Source organism: Mobula birostris, chromosome 2, assembly GCF_030028105.1.
Source record: "Mobula birostris isolate sMobBir1 chromosome 2, sMobBir1.hap1, whole genome shotgun sequence".
NCBI lineage: Eukaryota > Metazoa > Chordata > Chondrichthyes > Myliobatiformes > Myliobatidae > Mobula > Mobula birostris.
The window spans coordinates 25,260,842-25,278,657 of record NC_092371.1 but is presented as its reverse complement, the minus strand read 5'-3'; the positions used below and the strand labels follow the sequence as shown (position 1 = coordinate 25,278,657).

Below are 17,816 nucleotides of genomic sequence, written 5' to 3'. Positions count from 1 at the left end.
GGTAAACCAGAACTAAAAATTGCCTGGCAAAACACAAATTTCAAGAGCAGCCTTTCAAAAGGTGGTTCATGGACAATTAAAGTACATTTCCATAATAACACAAAGTAGAACATGCCACGCAAGAGCCAACCGGAAGAAAGAGTATGAAATGGAAAAATGGAAAATGAGCGGCCACAGAGAGTAGACAGATAGTGAACATAACCTGAATTCAAAGATCGTAAGAGACAAATGTAGTCTATTAGGGGGCTAAAAAAAAAATTTATGCTTGATGACTAAAAGTAAGTATTAAAATGGAGTACCATGAATCTCTTATACCAAGGAAAATGCTGCCCAGGTTACTAAGACAAGGATATTAGAGAAAAGAATGAAATAGCAGAGATACTAAAATGCTAAAAGTCAAGCGCAATAAAAGGTTGGCTGCACTAGGATGTCACACATTTAGGCTTTTAAGGGAAAGACAGCAATTGTATTAATACTGACCATAATTGTCCTATGATACCAGGGAAATGTTAAAAGACCACAAAATGGGACCTAGTACATCCTCCAAAAAGGATGTGAGGAAAATCTCAGCAGTTACTATTCAACACAGACAGGAGAGTGCTAGCTGGAAATGATAACCTAGGCAAGATAGTCACTCTGGATAAGTGTGCGTTGATTAAAATAAGGTCATAAGACCTTACGACGTAGGAGCAGAATTAAGCCATTCTGCCCATCAAGTCTGCTCCACCATTCCATACAGATTGCTATACAAAATTTGATTTTTTACTAAAGTTGAAGTGAGTTTTATAAAGAATGATGAGAAAAGTGTAGTGATGCTGAGGGGGAAAAAAAGAGCCTTCAAAACACATTTCTAAGAGACTCATCAGTAAAACTGGGGCCCTTGGAAAGGACGGAAAATGGTAGAACAGAAACAAAATTGGTGTTGGAATGAGATGCTGTAATGGCTACTGATTGTTTCTTGGGCCAACTAGGCACGACAAACAACATTGTTCCAAGAGGACTGTATTATTAATTAAGACCATGAGGCCTCGTAAGCCTGCTCCACCATTTAAAAGATCTGTTATAACCTCAACTCTACATTACCCCTCTCCTGGCAAAGTGTCACCCATTCATTCACCTTTCAAGTGAGTACCTACCTCTACCAAAGATATTTAGACTCTGCTTCTGCTTCCCTTTGGGAAGGGCAGTCTAAAGATCTACAACCTTCAGAAAAATTTACTTCCTCTGCCTGAACATCAGTGAACACTTAGTTATAAAGGATTCTACATTTTATCACAGGTGTGAACATCCTAACCACCTCCACCCTATCGAGATTGCTCAGGGCCACGTCTAGAATAATAAGCCTTTTCTCAAAAGACAATGTCTATTTCGGGTATTATTAGTCCAGTAAACCTTCTTTGAATTGCCTTCAATGCATTAATATCCATAAATAAGAAGACCTATGATTAGAGACATACAAAGGCAACTAGCAAAAGCCAACATTATAAAAGTATTTAGGTAATAATTGGTTATGTATCTGTTCTCTATCTGCATTGTATTCTGTGCTGAATATTTGTTATGGTAACTAGTCACACAATTGAGGGCAAGGTAAAAGCAAAGTTATGTATTTATGTTTTGTTCGGAGTAGTTTACAGCTGGGGGCCAAAAGATGCTGTACCACTCAATTACGCTCAACTTACACTTGCTTAAGTTTCATCACTTCAAGATCACTTCTATTTGCTAATAAAGGATCAAATGCATCTCTTTGACTTTTGGAACAATCATTATTGGAGCTGAGGGTACATCATATAAGTATAATAAAGCCACTGGGGTCTCCAGCAGTGGTAATTTGGCTTGGTTAGAATTGGCCACTATAATCTAGCATTAACTGCCTCTGTTTTTTCATGGCCTCAAGAAAGAAATTTAGTATTGGGAGGTATAAATGTAAAGTCAAAATACAAAGGTTTGCTCACAAGCAATATACATGACCCCTAATGGTTTGCTTGGGGCTTTCCTGTTTTCTACAAGAGTTGGAGCCATGCTCCAGGGGTTAATGAACATAATGTTGTTGGACTGCATTATGCTTGTAGAGTTAATATAGCAAATGTATTATCATAAGAATGGAAGATAGCTAATGTTGTATTGTTATACAAATAGGGCAGTAGGGAAGCTATAGGCCTTACATTGGAGGTAAAAGATAGAATTTCAGCTCATTTGGAAAGGCAGGGACTAATTAGGGGGGGAGTCAGCACTATTTTGTGAGAGGAAATCCTGTCTCAGAAATTAGATTTTTGAGAAGGCACCCAAGAAATGATAAAGGCAGAGGTATATATGATTTTTAAGGGCTCGAGCAAGTCCTAGATGGTAGATTAGTCCAAAAGGTTAGGAGCGCACTTGGATGCACAGTATGTTGGGAAACTCAAACCAAAACTGGCTTTGTGATTGAGAAAAGAGCATCAAATTAAATGATGTTTGAGTATGTAGATGACGGATTAGTACATTCGCTGATGACACAAGAACTAATAGAGTAGATAACAAGGAAAATTGTGAAAAGATAAAGGGACATAAATCCGGTGGAGTGGTGGCAGATGGAATTTAATACAGGGAAGTGAGGGTAATGCATTCTGGGATGTCAAATTATTACAGGATAAATAAATACCTAGCGGGAACCCCAGGAATGATGTAGAGCAACCTTCAGGTTCAAGTTCAGAGGTAACAAAAGTGGTAAGATAGTGAAGGCAGAATATAGCATGCTTGTGAAAATCAGCAGGTTGAGCAGCATTAAGGGAGCAGGGTAGTGGCAATGTTTTGAGTCATAATATTGCATCAGGATGATGAGTAGAAGGGGGGAGGTGGGAGGCAGATGCAGGCAAGTAATTTGTGGAAGAGGGCAAGCAAAAAAAGGCAGAAAGACAGATGGAGATAGGTGTGGAGAGAGGAAGATGAAGGTAAAAATGAAGACAATAGGAATGTGATCAGTAGGAACACCAAGACTATCTGTGCTGGAATATGAATATAGTCATTATTCCTGTTATCAGTTAAAGGAGAGATGAAGGGCAGATGGAACCGGATGGGGAACTTGTGGGTGAAGTATGGGTCTGGTTAGTGTACGGAACTAAGAGGAAATCTAAAATGGGTAACCTTATAAAGATTGAGAAGATTAAGAGCATATTTACAGAAAGTGGGAGGGTAGAATTTTTCCATCCAGAGGGTATGGTTATATGGAAAGAGCTGCCAGATGAAGTGGTTGAGGCAAATACATTTACAGCGGTTAAAAGGCATTTGACAATTACAGACAAGAAAGCAGTAGATGCAAATGGAAATAGCATACAAAAGCATCACAGTGGTATGGACAGTTCAGGCCAAAGTTACTTCTAAGCCGTTTCCAATACTGCTTGTGTAATTCTTCAAAAATAAAACACGTAAGTAAATTTAAAATTTTATATATGCATTTTTTAAATTAAATTCTGGACATCCCAGAGCACTATCTACTCAATTAAATAATTAAGTTTAACTGTAATAATATAGCAAACAGTGCAAGCCAAGGTTCCAGCAATTAGCAATAAAGCTCAGTTAATCTGCTGTGGTTCTTTGTTTGAAGGAATAAATTGTAAACCGAAATTCATTAAAAAAAAATTTGAAACTGAGGTGAAAAATTGTCTAAATTCTGTCAATCTGTGGTAGATCCTGAATAACTTTGAAGAACTATAATAGGTTGAAGCACTAGCTAGCCAACCAGGCAATGGGATTACGGCAATTCTTGGCAAGTCTTTTCCCATTTTGACATTTTTTGATTCCTTTATACATAAGAATCATTGGCTCTATATGGTCAAAGTCTATTTATTGCAATCTCGGATAGAGAAGTTTCTTTTTACTTTTATACTAATGTCTAATCCATAACCTTGAGACCATGCCTACCACACCTAAATTCCATAGACAGGGGAAGCCAGTTCCACCTCATCTATCCTATCCAGTTCTCACAAAATCTTGTCATTTAAATTAGATCACATTAGTCTCTAAACTCTGCTGACTACAAATCTATTTTATTCACTCTTCGGGGGACAGGACTATTATTGGCAGAATCAAAATTAATGGAATCTTACACAGAACTCAAAATATAATTGTAAACATATCCTTCCCCAGAGTAAGATCAAAACCTCAGTTCTCCACCAACAAGCCCACCACAACTCTGTACTATTACAGCAGCACAAAACTAATTTAAAAAGATTACTAAAATTCAAAATGAAGGTGCCAAGTTACTAAGTAAATACACTTTGTGCACAAAAGCTCTATTGTTTTTTTTCTATTATACTTACCATAATGAGTCGCCTCAGTTTTCACCATTGTACAGAATTTGCTTTTTATCCATATCAGAATGTATATTTCAATAAGCCACTGAGCTATACAATGTTCCTCAGAAAAATGTATGACTGCAAGTTAGAGATTGTATGTGACAAACACTTCCAACCAAACAGATCTTCTATGAATTTTTCTAGCACCATGACTCATATTTTAGAATCTTCCATTTATTTTTCAAAAGGGAATTTTCTTTTTCTGTAAGGATAAGCTTTTAATTAAATTGGATGTGTATTTTCACAAAAACAGAGCTAGCAATCATATCAGCTTCAAGAGTACTTGAATCCCCTGGATAAATGCACTACACCTTTTCTCAGTAATGTTGAAAGACTAATTTTTTAGTCTCACTTTACACTAATAACAAAATCACTTACAAAGTTAAAAAGAGAACAAAATATTTAAGTTTACAGCATTTCAATTTATAAAGCAAAATAACAAAACATAGCACCATTATTTACATTTTATACAAAACAAAAAAAATTCTTGTTTCCTGTTTCTATAAAGAATTACTACATTGTGTTATATAGGCAGCAGAATGGCCAAAAAAAACAGCTGTATGCTCCTAAAATTCAGCTTCACCTCCAGCAGGGCCGACACGGAATCCATCACCTTGGTTGAGCAATTTGATCAAAGTGTGATCAGAAGAAAACCTGAACTATCACAAATGGCTATACTTTTAAAATATACTTGAAATATTTAAGAAAAAAATCTCAGCTCTGAAATTACTTGACGTTTAGCCCCAGGTGTATTACTGATTGTCTGATCTCACGTTGAATAAATGATTAACAATAGTTAACATTTAGACAATAATGACTTTTGGGAGAAAATTATTCTAGAGATATTATATTTTTGATATTTAAGACATAATTTGAATCTAAACTCTGAATGCAATAATCTTAGGTTGGTAACTAAAAGCAACGTCCACGAAGCATAAATTGCAGATATGCTGATCTTTAAAAGAACCAGATCAAATACAATTGGCTCAGCTTGCGCTTTACAAGCGCAGAGCATCAAATATCCTCTGTTATGTAATTGCTTAAGATGTCTGGTATGTGTGGTTTATTTACAAATATTTGAAAATGAGATCAGCTATACAAGATAGTCAAAGTGGATGGCACTTATCAATAAACGTAAAACTCAGGCAAATCGACAACGAAAAGGGAGGTTTTGAATCTTCCTTGCGTTAGACATAACCCGAGCATTCACTTACCCCTAGTAGGCAAACTTTCAGCTCCCTGAAAGCCATGATCAACCTTCGAGCCTTCAGAAGCCCACAAACATACCCGTGAGGGCAATTCTCGCCGGTTGGAGAATAAAAGACGATAAAACTCTCATCAACCGTTCCTTTAATAGGGTGTGACTTTAGACGAGAAAGCAGGGCGCAAGACACCGGATAACCCAAACGCAAACCTCCACCTCAGCCGCTCAGCACCACAACAAACCTCCCCCTCAGCAGGGCCGCCACCGCCATCTTGCCGTTCACATCCCGTGACCCCTCAGTCAGTTGACCCCCGACAATATATTCCATGATATTTTATTTCGGGAAGTGGGATACACACACTTGCATATTTCCTACGTGTAAAATTATCCTCGCAACATAAAAATAATTTTGAGCGTCGGTAAGGTCAAAGGGAGGAAAGAGAGAGCGAGAACCATTGCGTACGTCATCACTGAACTCCATTTAAAAATATTTCTACAGAGCTTTAATTTTAGTTCTGACTACGCGCCCGATCGAGGGCTGCAAGCAGTCATTTAAACAGACAGATTATGTTTATTTATTTTGTGGTTCAGGCGCGGAAGTGTTTCGCCGGCTCTCCCCCTCCCCCCACCTCCATCCAAGATGGCGGGTACGTGAGCTCTTCTGTCTCGGGTAGCGGTTCTTTCAGACTCTTACTCCGCCCTTTCTAACCAGCTCTCCCTATTTTCACCTTCTCCGCACAGGTCTCTCTTTGTATTACGAGGACTCCCAGGACGATCTGGAGGAGTGTGAGTATCGGGTGATTATGAGGCTGATTATGATCGGGGGGCCCCGCTCTCAGTTCCACCTCCTCCGGGTGGGTAGGGGATTGCGGAGGTCGGCACCTGACAGTTGTCTCCACCCCCTTTTAATATCTAACGGGGCTGATCCAGCTGCGCAGGACGCTGAACTGCCACTGTTAACGGCGCTGACCCCATCTCACGCTGTAAACCTCTAGTTTTATCATCTGGATTGGGGATAGGAGGTGGGAGAGGCAGTGGGTGTTGCGGTTTTGTGGATTAAATGTTCAGTGTCACCACTGACTGCGATGTAAATAGATGGCACCGCAATAACCTCACAGCCAATTCTCACCCTGTCTCCCCTCCCACACCAGCGCTTCCCAGAATAGATTCTGTGGAAAAGTCTGGTTTCCGATTGCACCGTGAACTTGAGGGCATTAATCGTCATAGGGACATTCTGAAGCTATTCAAATGGGAAGGTTTTGTTGATGACTGAGCTGTTGCTTTTTTTGAGTGTTTCTCCATTTTAAACACCTCCACACTGCCCATGGATAATGTCAAATCGAGTGGGCGAGTGGGCGAATGTACTTGACGATAAATTGGCCCGATTTCCAGTGCTTATTTTTATATTGAATGTAACGGGCTGTGAGAACAAATCGTTGAAAGATATTTTGGAGAGAAGAAAGAAAAGCTTTTCTCATTGCTTATTGGGTTTCTTTATTAAGATTTTTTAAAAATATTTCAGTGATTTTGGTGATTACATGAAATGAAATAGTTGAATTTATCTTCAATGTTAATACAAATCCTTTGCAGTGGGTGGCATAGGAATGGATATATAGACTGCGTTGTACATTATATCCCTAAGTTGAGATATATGACAAGAAATTAATTTACTGTTATCAGTGCCCAGTTTATACTGATTTACCTTTGATTTGTGTTAATTTAGTATGGAAACTAACGCTGAGGGAAAATTACACAAAATAAGTACTGTATATCTGATGCATAAAACAAACTGCTTTTGGGGCTTGGCAGGTTGAGCAACATCTGTGAAAGCAAAGGGTTTGTTTTATAGAGGCAGCGCGCACCCCGAGCAGTCAGAGTGGCGAAAAGCGAAAATAGCATTTGTTTTGCAGCGAGCCGTTATAGAGGCAGCGCGCACACCATAGCTTTGAACTGCGTGAGATTTTCACTACAATTGTCAGTGCTGCAATGATTGCAGAAAAGTATGACTAATTTTGGAAGGGCATATAGGTTTAGGGAAGGTTTGCAGGATGTCTTGAGTGCCTACAAAGAACTGTATGATAGAAAATGCGTGAACTTTCCAGTGTGCTCGCTGTCTTCCCGATTCTGGTAACTGAAACTACACTGTACATACATTAGATCTACTTTATATAGGCTGTATATTTATCATATTACTGCTTTTACTATATGTTAGTGTTATTTTTAGTTTTGTGTGTTATTTGTTATGATTTGGTAGGTTATTTTTTGGGTCTGGGAACGCTCAAAAAATTTTCCCATATAAATTAATGGTAATTGCTTCTTCGCGCCATTTCAGTTTACGAAAGGTTTCATAGGAACACTACTTTTGGATAGCGGGAGAAACCTGGGTCACATTTTTGGCTGATACCCTGTATCAGGATAGGACAAAACATAAGTTCTCCAGCAGTTTTTTTTGTTCCAGATTGCAGCATCTGCATTCTCTTATACATCCATTAGTTCTTATGCATTTGGCAGAGTCGTAAGTATATATTTGAAGACACATCAGGTATTGTGCAGTGACCTGTGATAGGTAAAGATTTTCAAGTAGCAAGTAAAAGATCCAAATCACTTCTCTTATGGAGTACATCAGTTGAATACAGTTAACTTCCTCAGGGATAAAACACCATGATTATTCTGGATCTGACCTTGTGTGCTGTCTGTGTGCAGTTTGCAGTTCCCTCTGGTGTTCCAGTTTCCTCATAGATACCAAAGGCATATGGTTGATAGATTAATTGGCCACTGTATACTGCTCCTAGTGGGTAGGTGAGTGTAGTATGTAGCTGAGATGAAGATGTTGAAAAGGTTCAAAGGTTCATTTATTATCAAAGTATGAATCCGTATACAACTCTGAGATTCATCTTATCCAGATAGCCACGAAACAAAGAAAAGCCATGAAAGTCGTTCAGAGAGAAACAGCAAACTCTCCCCTCCACCTGCACAAAAAAAGAATGACAACCCGATCATCAACCCCACCAACACTCCTCCCCCCGCACAAAATGCAACAAGAACATCTGCACAAAAATAAGCGGTTTTGTACACTATCTGGAAGATGATGACCGAGGAAGCGTTATACGTGTGTTCCCTCTTGACCGGGGGAATGAAAAATGGGGTTAATGTAGAATGGGAGAATAAATAGTTTTGATGGTCAGTGTAGAAGTACTGATAAGAAGAGGGCTACATTGCCAGTGAGATGTGAAACAAGGGTTTAATAGTCTGTCTGTTCAAAGGAATGACGAAGAGAGTGAATTCCAATGTCATCCAGCAGGTTGTGTTGCAACTCATGCTTGCACATTATTGTTGGATGCAAATTGCCTATTCCCTATGCCTATGTACTTGCACTTCAAAGAATAATTAATCAAGACTTTGGAACATACTGGGGATCTGAAAAAATGGTTCCTTGTTGAAATTTTTTTGCAAAACTTAAATTTTTTGATGAGTGTCTGATTCATACAGTTGGTACAGTGAGCTAGCCTTTCAGTTGTTGCAGCACATACTGATTTTGCTGGCAGCTAAACTGAATAGTGGAACCATACTGGACTATTAGCTCTTGCTGGTCCTCTTGAGGTCAAAAGCGGATAATGGGAGCACAGATGGCTGAGGCATTGCTGGATGCGAACTAACTTCTAAGAAGTTGTGAAAGCCTATTTGGTAAGGGACTTAACCAAGGTTGTCTCAAAAAAGGTTTCCTTATTATGTTCTGGATGTTAGAATATTTGACATTCTGGGTTTAATTCTGTGTTTCAACAAGAATTCCACAAGAATTTCTGGACTAAACCCACTTCCCCCACCCAATTATTTCTAACACTTGGGGGCTTTGCTGGTGTGATTGTGTTTGCAAAACACTCTCTTATCCTATGGCATTAAAGGTTTTACCTTGAGTATAGGTTTTGTTTTGAGAAATTGTAGTTTATACCCTGTATTGCCCAAACCTTTTTTGTGCATTATTTAAACATTAGAGGTTGTGACTATTTGCGTAAACTTTAAAGAGGGTATTCACTATTGTTCTTGACTTTCAGTTGGGTTTGAAGAATACAACACAGACAATGATGGAGAAAGGATAACATCATTCTTGGATTTGCCAAATCAAGAAGAACTGACTCCTCTTTCTAGATTGGAGAAGTATGCAGCTAGTACCAATGTCTTTAACAGGTAAAGCAAGCTTGCTGCAGAGGATTGGGCCGTTTTGCAGAATTGTAAACTGTACACTTCCAGTCCAAGGTGTTCTGCTTATTCAGTAGATGGCTGTTTGAATATGCCTGGCCCGGAGATTTGATTGTTTTTGTATTGTTCTGTCTTGACAGCTAAGTACTAATCTCTAGTTGTTCAAAGTAAAATTTATTGTCAGAGTACATACATATCACCACATACAACCCTGAGATTCTTTTTCCTGTGGGCTTGTTCTTCTAGTTGTAGACTTGGTGTGTGCAGTAACATGGGTTTAAACTAGTGATGCCAAGTAAATAGAGATTTTAGAACAAAAATAAAAGTTTTTAAACTAAACTTCTTTAAGTTAATTGGAGTTTTGATCACTGTTGAACTATAATTTTACACTTATCATAAAGCAGAAAGAGGCTTTTTGGTCCATTGAATCCATGCTAGCTCCAAGAGGAGCAATTGCAATTAGTCCTATTACCCCATTTCCTATTTCCCTGTAGCCCTACAACTTATTCTCTCACATATGTCCATCAGTTCGACTATGATCATTTTTTGTCTGTATACTGTATACTGTAGGATATTTTATAGTCAACAACCAACCTACCAGCATGTCTTTGTGTTGCGGGAGGAAGATGTGCCCCCACCTGTGCCACCTGCTCCCCCCCCCCAAGGAAAATCATGTGGTCATGAACAGAACATGCAAAGTAAAGTCAAACATCACCTGAGGTCAGAACTGCTCAGATCCCTGGAAGTGTGAGGCAGCTGTACTATCCAAGAGTGTGCCACCCTAAAATGCCAGTTTTTTTGAATGGTCCAATGATACCATTTTGTATTTCACATGCACTACAGGACTTAAATCTTCCATTGTGCTCAACCTCGTGAGAGAGGGGGTTAATCCCATCTCTCCTCTTTGCATCAATGCCTTGAGCCTCATAGAGATATTCCTCCAATCCTGGCATTTTGCACAGATCCAGTTTATTTTGCTCAATCATTATTGACCACCTAGGGCATCACGGTAGGATGGTGTAACATTATTACAGTTCCATTGACTCAGATTCAGTTCCACCATTGTCGGTAAGGAGTGTGTCCATTCTCCCTGTGATGTGTGGGTTTCCTCCCATATTCTAAAGACGTGGGTTCGTAGGTTGGGTGTAATTGGGTGGTGCGGCTCATTGGGCTGGAAGGGACTGTTGCCATGCTGAATCTAAGTAAATAAAAATATCTAGTCCATTAGCCAAGATAACATGGTAACTCTTATTGCTAAACTTGTATTCAATAGCTTTTTTCGCTGTCTGTCACTTTCTCTCACATTTTGTTGTGCTCTTGGAGGAAATCTGCTATATTTACCCGATTTGGCCTTTATTTGACTTCAGGTTCACCAGAGTGGTTAACCGGCCTTCTAAAATTGCCCAAGGTATCATTTAGTTGTGTCGCAAATGATTTGTTGAATCGGCCAGAGAACTAAACTGAACAGTTCACTGTCATCAACCGAGGCACCAATTTGGACACATTTGCCAAGTTTTACTGTAAACATTTCGTTATTTGTGGTCCCAGTTAAGAGAGCTGTTGCATTGTGTTGTGTGGAAATAACCTGACATAGTCATCCTTGCTGAGTCATAACTTGCAGCCAATGTGCTAGACTGATGGCTTCACATTGTGTGGTACATTCTGCTCCACTGGCAGAACAGGCTCAGCAAAAGGGGTGGGACAGTGTATAAAAATGAGAGGTAGTGTACTTGGGAGTCTTCTATATTGAAATCTCAGTTCAAACACAGATGATGAATTCCTCTTTACCACCTACTGTCCTCTTTCAGCTGAAGAATATGTGAATGTGTATGTTGAAAAGCACCGAGAATAGCAGATACTCAGAATATGCTCTTGGTGTGGGATTTCATTGTCCACCACCAAGACTAGTTTGTTTGTACCACCACTGACTGACCTGAATGAACACAACCACTACCACACTTCTTTTGGAGACTTCATACTGAACACAAGTCTGCCGGAGGCCGGAGACGGTCTATCCTGGGTTAGAGGTCTGTGTATGTGCATGGGGTGGTGGGTGGTAGTGGGGGAGGAAAGGGGCTTGTCTTGCTGTTGTTGCTCGTTGTGTTCTGTGTCATTCTGCTGAGTACGATGGGCCTGTTATGTTTGCACTGGAGTGTGTGGCGGCACTTGAAAGCTGCCCCCAGTGCATCCTTGGATATGTTGGTTGTTAACGCAAACAACACATTTTACTGTATGTTTTCATGTATTTGTGATAAATAAATCTGAATCGGAGAATACTCTCCATCTTATATAGCACTACGTTATAGATTCAGATTGGATGTGGCAGCACAGCACTGTGGACTAGCAGCAGCTAAAGTGTATCCACACGATGTGACCTGATGGCTTGGCACAGTCACAGTCGTCGTCTGAACCCTTAGTACCTAGGTGGCACATGGGGCCTCTTTCGGTTTCTGTAGCAGTAAAGATTTCACAGGGTAGGGTTGCTGGCCCTATGCCCCAACCCCCAACCTGGAGGTCCAGGTGCTGTATTCGTCTGGCCCTTCACCTGGAACCTGCCCAGCAAGGTTGAACCTACCAGGGACTGAAGTCGCAGCTGGTATAGCTCCCAGGATCATTAAGGCACGCAAACCTCTCCACCACAATAAGGAACAGCACATAGGGAGGACAATCACAGTACACAATGTATAATTGTTTCATAGCTCTAGTGATCCAGATTCAATTCAGACCTCTGCTGTCTCTTTGACTGTGGATTTCTTCCAGGTGCTTCATATTCCCCTCACAACCCAAAGATCTATTAACTGGGTAAGGTAGATTGTCCGTGATGTGGGTGAGTGGCAGGAAGATCATAGGGTTTTACATGTGCATGTGTGAGAAAATATTTTACAGGGAAAATAAGTGGGGCAATGAATTGCTGTCTGAGAGCTGGCATGATGTGGTCATCTCCTTTATTAATTGAAATACTCCCCTCGGGATTGAGTCTTGCTCAATGAGAAGTGCAGAGAGGCATGCCACAAGCAGCATCAGGCACATTTAAAATTGAGGAGCTGACCTGGTGAAGCTTCAACACAGGCCTGCTTGCAATGCACAGATCAGTTTGAAGCTCTGCAGTCCTGTCACATCTAGTCATTAAGCAGCTAAAAGAGTATCCTCATCCTCAACGGTGACTAGGGTATGCATGTTTAAGCTAATGACTAAGGATAAAGTGTTCACAACCACGTTCAGCCAGCGATGCCAAGTTGGTGATCCACCTTGGTTTCCTTTTGAGACTCCACCATTACAGAAGCTAGTCATCAGCTAATTTGATTTGTATTATATCAAGGGATGGCAATGAGCACTGGAAGTAGTGTGAGACTGGGCAGCATCCCAGCTGTAGTACTGAAGATCAAGCTATGCCATTAACCAGACAATTATAGTTCGAACACTGACATCTTTGTATGTTAACACAAGAGATTCTGCAGATGTTGGAACTCCAGAGCAACACACAGCAGATCAGACAGCATCAATGGAAGGAAAAAGGTTTTGGCTTCTTCCCCTTTCCTTTCCAGTCCTGATGGAAGGGTCTTAGCCCAAAACATTGACTGTTTCTTCCTTTCCATCAATGTCCAACATGCTGTGTTCCTCCAGTATTTTGTACTTTTCCACATTGTTGGATAGTTGCTTAGGTATATCCTGTTCACAAATCCATTTGGGCGATTATCACTCATTCTGCTGTCAACTGTCAGCAAAGTGGTGAAGGGTGTTGTTGAGCAGGATTTGCTCACCAATTTTCTTGCTCACTCTTGTCTGATGCAAAGAAAAATGATAAAATATTTGTAGGTTTCAGATTTCCATTTACATTTAGTACAGAGAAATAATGCTAAACAAGGACAATATTCAAATTCCCTCCAGACTCTGTGGCATCACTTCCAGTGACCATTTTGCTGTATTAGGTTGGTAATCTAACATATTTTATCTTTCACTTTCACCCTCAGACTTCAAGATCATAGAAATATTTAGCATTGAAACAGGCCCTTTGGCTCATCAAATTCATACTACCAATCAACCACCCTACATTCCATTTCATTCTACCCATGTACACATTAACCCTCCGAAAATTCTGCGACTCACACACAAAACTGGGATCAATTTACAGTGGCTAATTAATCTACTAACCCACACACTTTGGGATGTGTGAGGGAACCAGAAAACACACACACTATAAAAGGTAAACTCTACACATTCAGTACTTGAGGACATGATTGAATAGGTCCTTAGCACTGTAAGGTGGTGCTGCTACTACATTGTGTTTGATCTTGCATTGATACCTAACAATGGAGTTTAATCCAGATAAGTGTCAGGTGATGTATTTTGGGAAGTCAAATGTATGAGGAAGGTATACAATAAATGAAAGTACTTTTAAGAGCACAGATGTACTGGAGATCTTGGTGTTAAAGTCTATAACTCATTGAAAGTGACCTTAAAAGGGGATGGGGTAAAGAAGATGTAATGTATGCTTGCCTTCATTGGCTGGGACATTGAGTATAAAAGTTGGGAAGTCATAGTGCAGCCATAGAACAGATTGGTTTGGCCACATTTGGAGTACTAGAGCTATAGAATAATACAGCATGGAAACAAGCCCTTTGATTTAACTAGTCTATGCCGTCCACAGCATCCTCCTTGCTAGTCCCAGTGGACTCTGTTTGGCCAACAAACCTTCAAGTTCTTCCCCTCCATGTACCAATCCAAATGTGTCTTACATGTTGCAGTTGTACCAGCGTGGACCACTTCCTCTGGCAGCTCATTAGAGGTACTCACCACCCTCTGTGTAAAGAATTTACCTGTCAGGTCACTTTTAAATCTCTCCCCCCACCCTCCCATCTTGTATACGTGTCCTCTAGTTTTGGGCTCCACAACTTTGGGGAAAAGCTCTTTACTGATTATTGTGCACTCTGTAATAAGGATATGGAGACTTTGAAGGGGGTGCAAAAGAAGTTCACCTGTATTGGATGGTGTTAATTCTCAAGGGAGGTTGGACAAACTTGGATTCTGGGAAGATCTGACAAAAGTTTATAAAATTATGGGAAACAGTCAGATATCTGTGTCTTTTTCCCAGGTTGGGAAATGTTAAATACTGCAGAAAGAGGAGTCTAAAGGAGATATGCAAAGTTTTTTTTTGAATGTAGAGAATGGTAGGTGCCTGAACGCCCTGCCAGGAGAGGTAGTAGAAGCAGATTCGATACCAACTTTTCAGAGGCATTTACAGCCAGCGAACAGAGGGATGCTAATGGGATTAGTAAGATTGAAATCAAGGTCAGCACATGCATGATGGGTTGAAGGGCGTGTTCTTGTTCTAATGACCTGTAATACAGTAGTACATTTTATTTATTCTCAATTCCATTTTTTGTCTAGACTAAGCTATCCCTTATCACCCTTGTTTTGTTTGCAGACTGAGCTGATCTTTACCTGGCAGTTTCACGCTGATTAACTTGCACTCTGATAGGTCCTTAATGGAACACATGCAACCATTTGGAATGATGCAATATTAGAGACTTTCAGTTTGAAGAAAAACAGTGGAATTTTCCTAAGTGTCCTGAACAATGTTTTTCCACCATCTTTAACAGACATTCTTAAACTACTGTGGGATTATTGGTGCGTAGAAATTGACTGGTGCACTTCCTGCATTGCATGACACTGCTGAACAATTTGAGATGTTTTTTTTCCTCTTTCCATCGATGAGGAAAATGGGAATGTTTAAAGGAAATGTACCACAATATACTTATCTATCCTGCAATGAATTCCACATAGATAGAGTATATCCTTTTGAGCCGATACAAAATGGGCTGTTTTTCAGATACTGCTCTACCTCAGCTATACACATTCCCTGTGGCCCTCTGGGAATTCTTCCTTATTTTCATTCTTTTTAAATTCTCAGAATGACCAGCTGTGAAATTGCATTATTAAAATTTAATGGCGTAAACAACCAGAATCAGGTTTATTATCACCGGCATGTAAAGTGAAATTTGGTAATAAACCTGATTCTGATTCTGATTGTTTACTCCATTAAACAAGAGACAAAGTTTCAATTTGTGGTATAATTAAGCTTACAATCCAATAAATCAACTTTTAAATCCAATCTGTTATTGGATGGTGTAGTTGATCTATACTTAATTTAATTGATTGTTTCATCATTGATTTTTGATTAGATTTGTGCATTCTTTCATTTTTCTTTGTTGATATCTTTACTTCTTTTTGTTCCTTTTTTCCTTTAAAATTTTTCATTGTCTGAGAAGGTTATTTCATTAAATATTTATTTGAAAACTGTGGAAATACCAGAGCAGGTTTGAAACATTTTTTGGCCCATAAAAAATGCCCATGGGGTGTTTTCTGGTTGGCTGCCGTGATTAGTGGTGTTTCACAGGGGTCGGTGTTAGGGCCCCTTCCTTTCTCGTTATATGTCAATAATTCAGATGATGGAATTGATAGCTTTGTGACTAAGTCTGTGGATGATACAGAGATAGGTGGATAGGCAGGTATTGTTGAGGAAGCAAGGAATTTGTAGAACAGGGGTTCCCAACCTGGGGTCTACGGACCCCTTGATTAATGGCAGGGATCCATGGCATAAAAACGGTTGGAAATCCCTGCTGTAGAAGGACTTAGGTAGATTGGGAGAGCAGACAGAGAAGTGGCAGATGGAATGCAGTGTAGGAAAATATATGGTCATACGCCTAGCAGAAGGAATAAAGGGGCAGACTATCTAAATGGGGAGCCAATTCAGAAATCAAAGATGCAAAGGGACTTGGTAGTCCTCATGCAGGATTCCCTAAAGGTTAACTTGTAGGTTGAGTTGGTGGTAATGAAGGCGAATTCAATGGTAGCATTCATTTCAAGGGGACTAGAATCTATAAGCAATGTTGAGGTTTTATAAGGCATTGTCCATATCGTATCTGGAGAATTGTGGGAAATTTTGGAGCCCCTTGTCTAAGAAAGGATGTGCTGGCATTGAACCTCCAGAGGAGGTTCACGAGTGATCCGGGGCATGAAAGGGTTAACATATGAGGAGCATTTGATTGCTCCAGGCCTATATGCACTAGGGTTTAGAAAAGAATTAGGGGTTTTCTCATTGAAACATCAAATATTGAAAGGTACAGATAGAGTGGGTGTAGATAGGATGTTTCTTATAGTGGGAAGCCTAGTACCAGAAGGCACAGCCTCAGAATAGAAGAACAGAGCCCTTAGAACAGATAAGGAGGAATGTCTTTAGCCAGAGGATGGTGAATCTGTGGAATTCATTACCATAGATTGCTGTACAGGCCAAGTCATTGGGTATATTTAAAATGGAGATTGATAATAGGTTCTTGATTTCTTGATTAATAAGGACTTTAAAGGTTATCAGATGATGGCAGGAGAATGGGGTTGAGGGAGATAATAAATCAGCCATGATGAGGTGACATAGCAGACTCTGGGTTGAATGGCCTAATTCTGCTCCTATGTCTTATGGTCTTATAATACTGCTGTTTGTAGCATTTTCTGTATTTTTGTTAAAAATAAGGTTATGACCTCTTGCATTACTTTCTTTAAGAGCGGGTTCTGAGTTTTCCTTCTACGTGTTCTGTCAACACCAAGTGAATATTTTCTTCCCAACCTAGCCTCCAGTACTTTTCCAATACAATGGTCATTTTGCCGCTTGCTTTTCATTTCTAAAAGAGGCCTTAATTTGAATCAATGACCTGTCACTTCACCTCCAATGATGTTCTAAACTTAAGCTGGGAAAAGCGGGAGGCAAGATTTCTGCAGTCCGAGATTTCATGATGCACTATTACTGGTTAATTGTATCTGTTAAAAGATAGTCTGAGATAGCTGTATAGTTTAGTATAATTTAGTATAGTTCAGAATTGTACAGTCACTTGTTCTGATCTAGTGACCACAATTTGGTTCATCTCCTGTCAAATTGAAGGGACAACTTGACTTTAGACTGTAGTAGTTCTTTGGGTTAACTGCTATTCCTATTAAGCAATGGTAATAAAGTCTGGCCTAATTAATCTTGTTGCTTTTTAAGATTAGTAATACCTGAACATTAGAATCCTGTCTGAACTTTGATTGGAGGT

The 17,816-nt window shown here is 39.7% G+C and overlaps 2 protein-coding genes across 3 annotated transcripts in view; one reads left to right on the top strand and one right to left on the bottom strand.

Annotated features, from left to right (window-relative positions):
* Positions 1 to 5,818, bottom strand: part of rab22a (RAB22A, member RAS oncogene family) — a 44,153-nt gene extending 38,335 nt beyond the window's left edge. Inside the window, exon 1 of the mRNA XM_072238794.1 lies at positions 5,546 to 5,818. Within this exon, the coding sequence (XP_072094895.1) occupies positions 5,546 to 5,581 (36 nt within the window). The 5' untranslated portion in view covers positions 5,582 to 5,818. The remainder of the gene's footprint in view (positions 1 to 5,545) is intronic.
* Positions 5,819 to 6,168: 350 nt separating this feature from the next.
* ppp4r1l (protein phosphatase 4, regulatory subunit 1-like) overlaps positions 6,169 to 17,816 on the top strand; it is a 92,348-nt gene continuing 80,700 nt past the window's right edge. For both annotated transcript variants that reach the window (XM_072238773.1, XM_072238767.1), the window contains exons 1-3: positions 6,169 to 6,182; positions 6,277 to 6,321; positions 9,588 to 9,720. In XM_072238773.1, the coding sequence (XP_072094874.1) occupies positions 6,176 to 6,182; positions 6,277 to 6,321; positions 9,588 to 9,720 (185 nt within the window). In that variant the 5' untranslated portion in view covers positions 6,169 to 6,175. The remainder of the gene's footprint in view (positions 6,183 to 6,276; positions 6,322 to 9,587; positions 9,721 to 17,816) is intronic.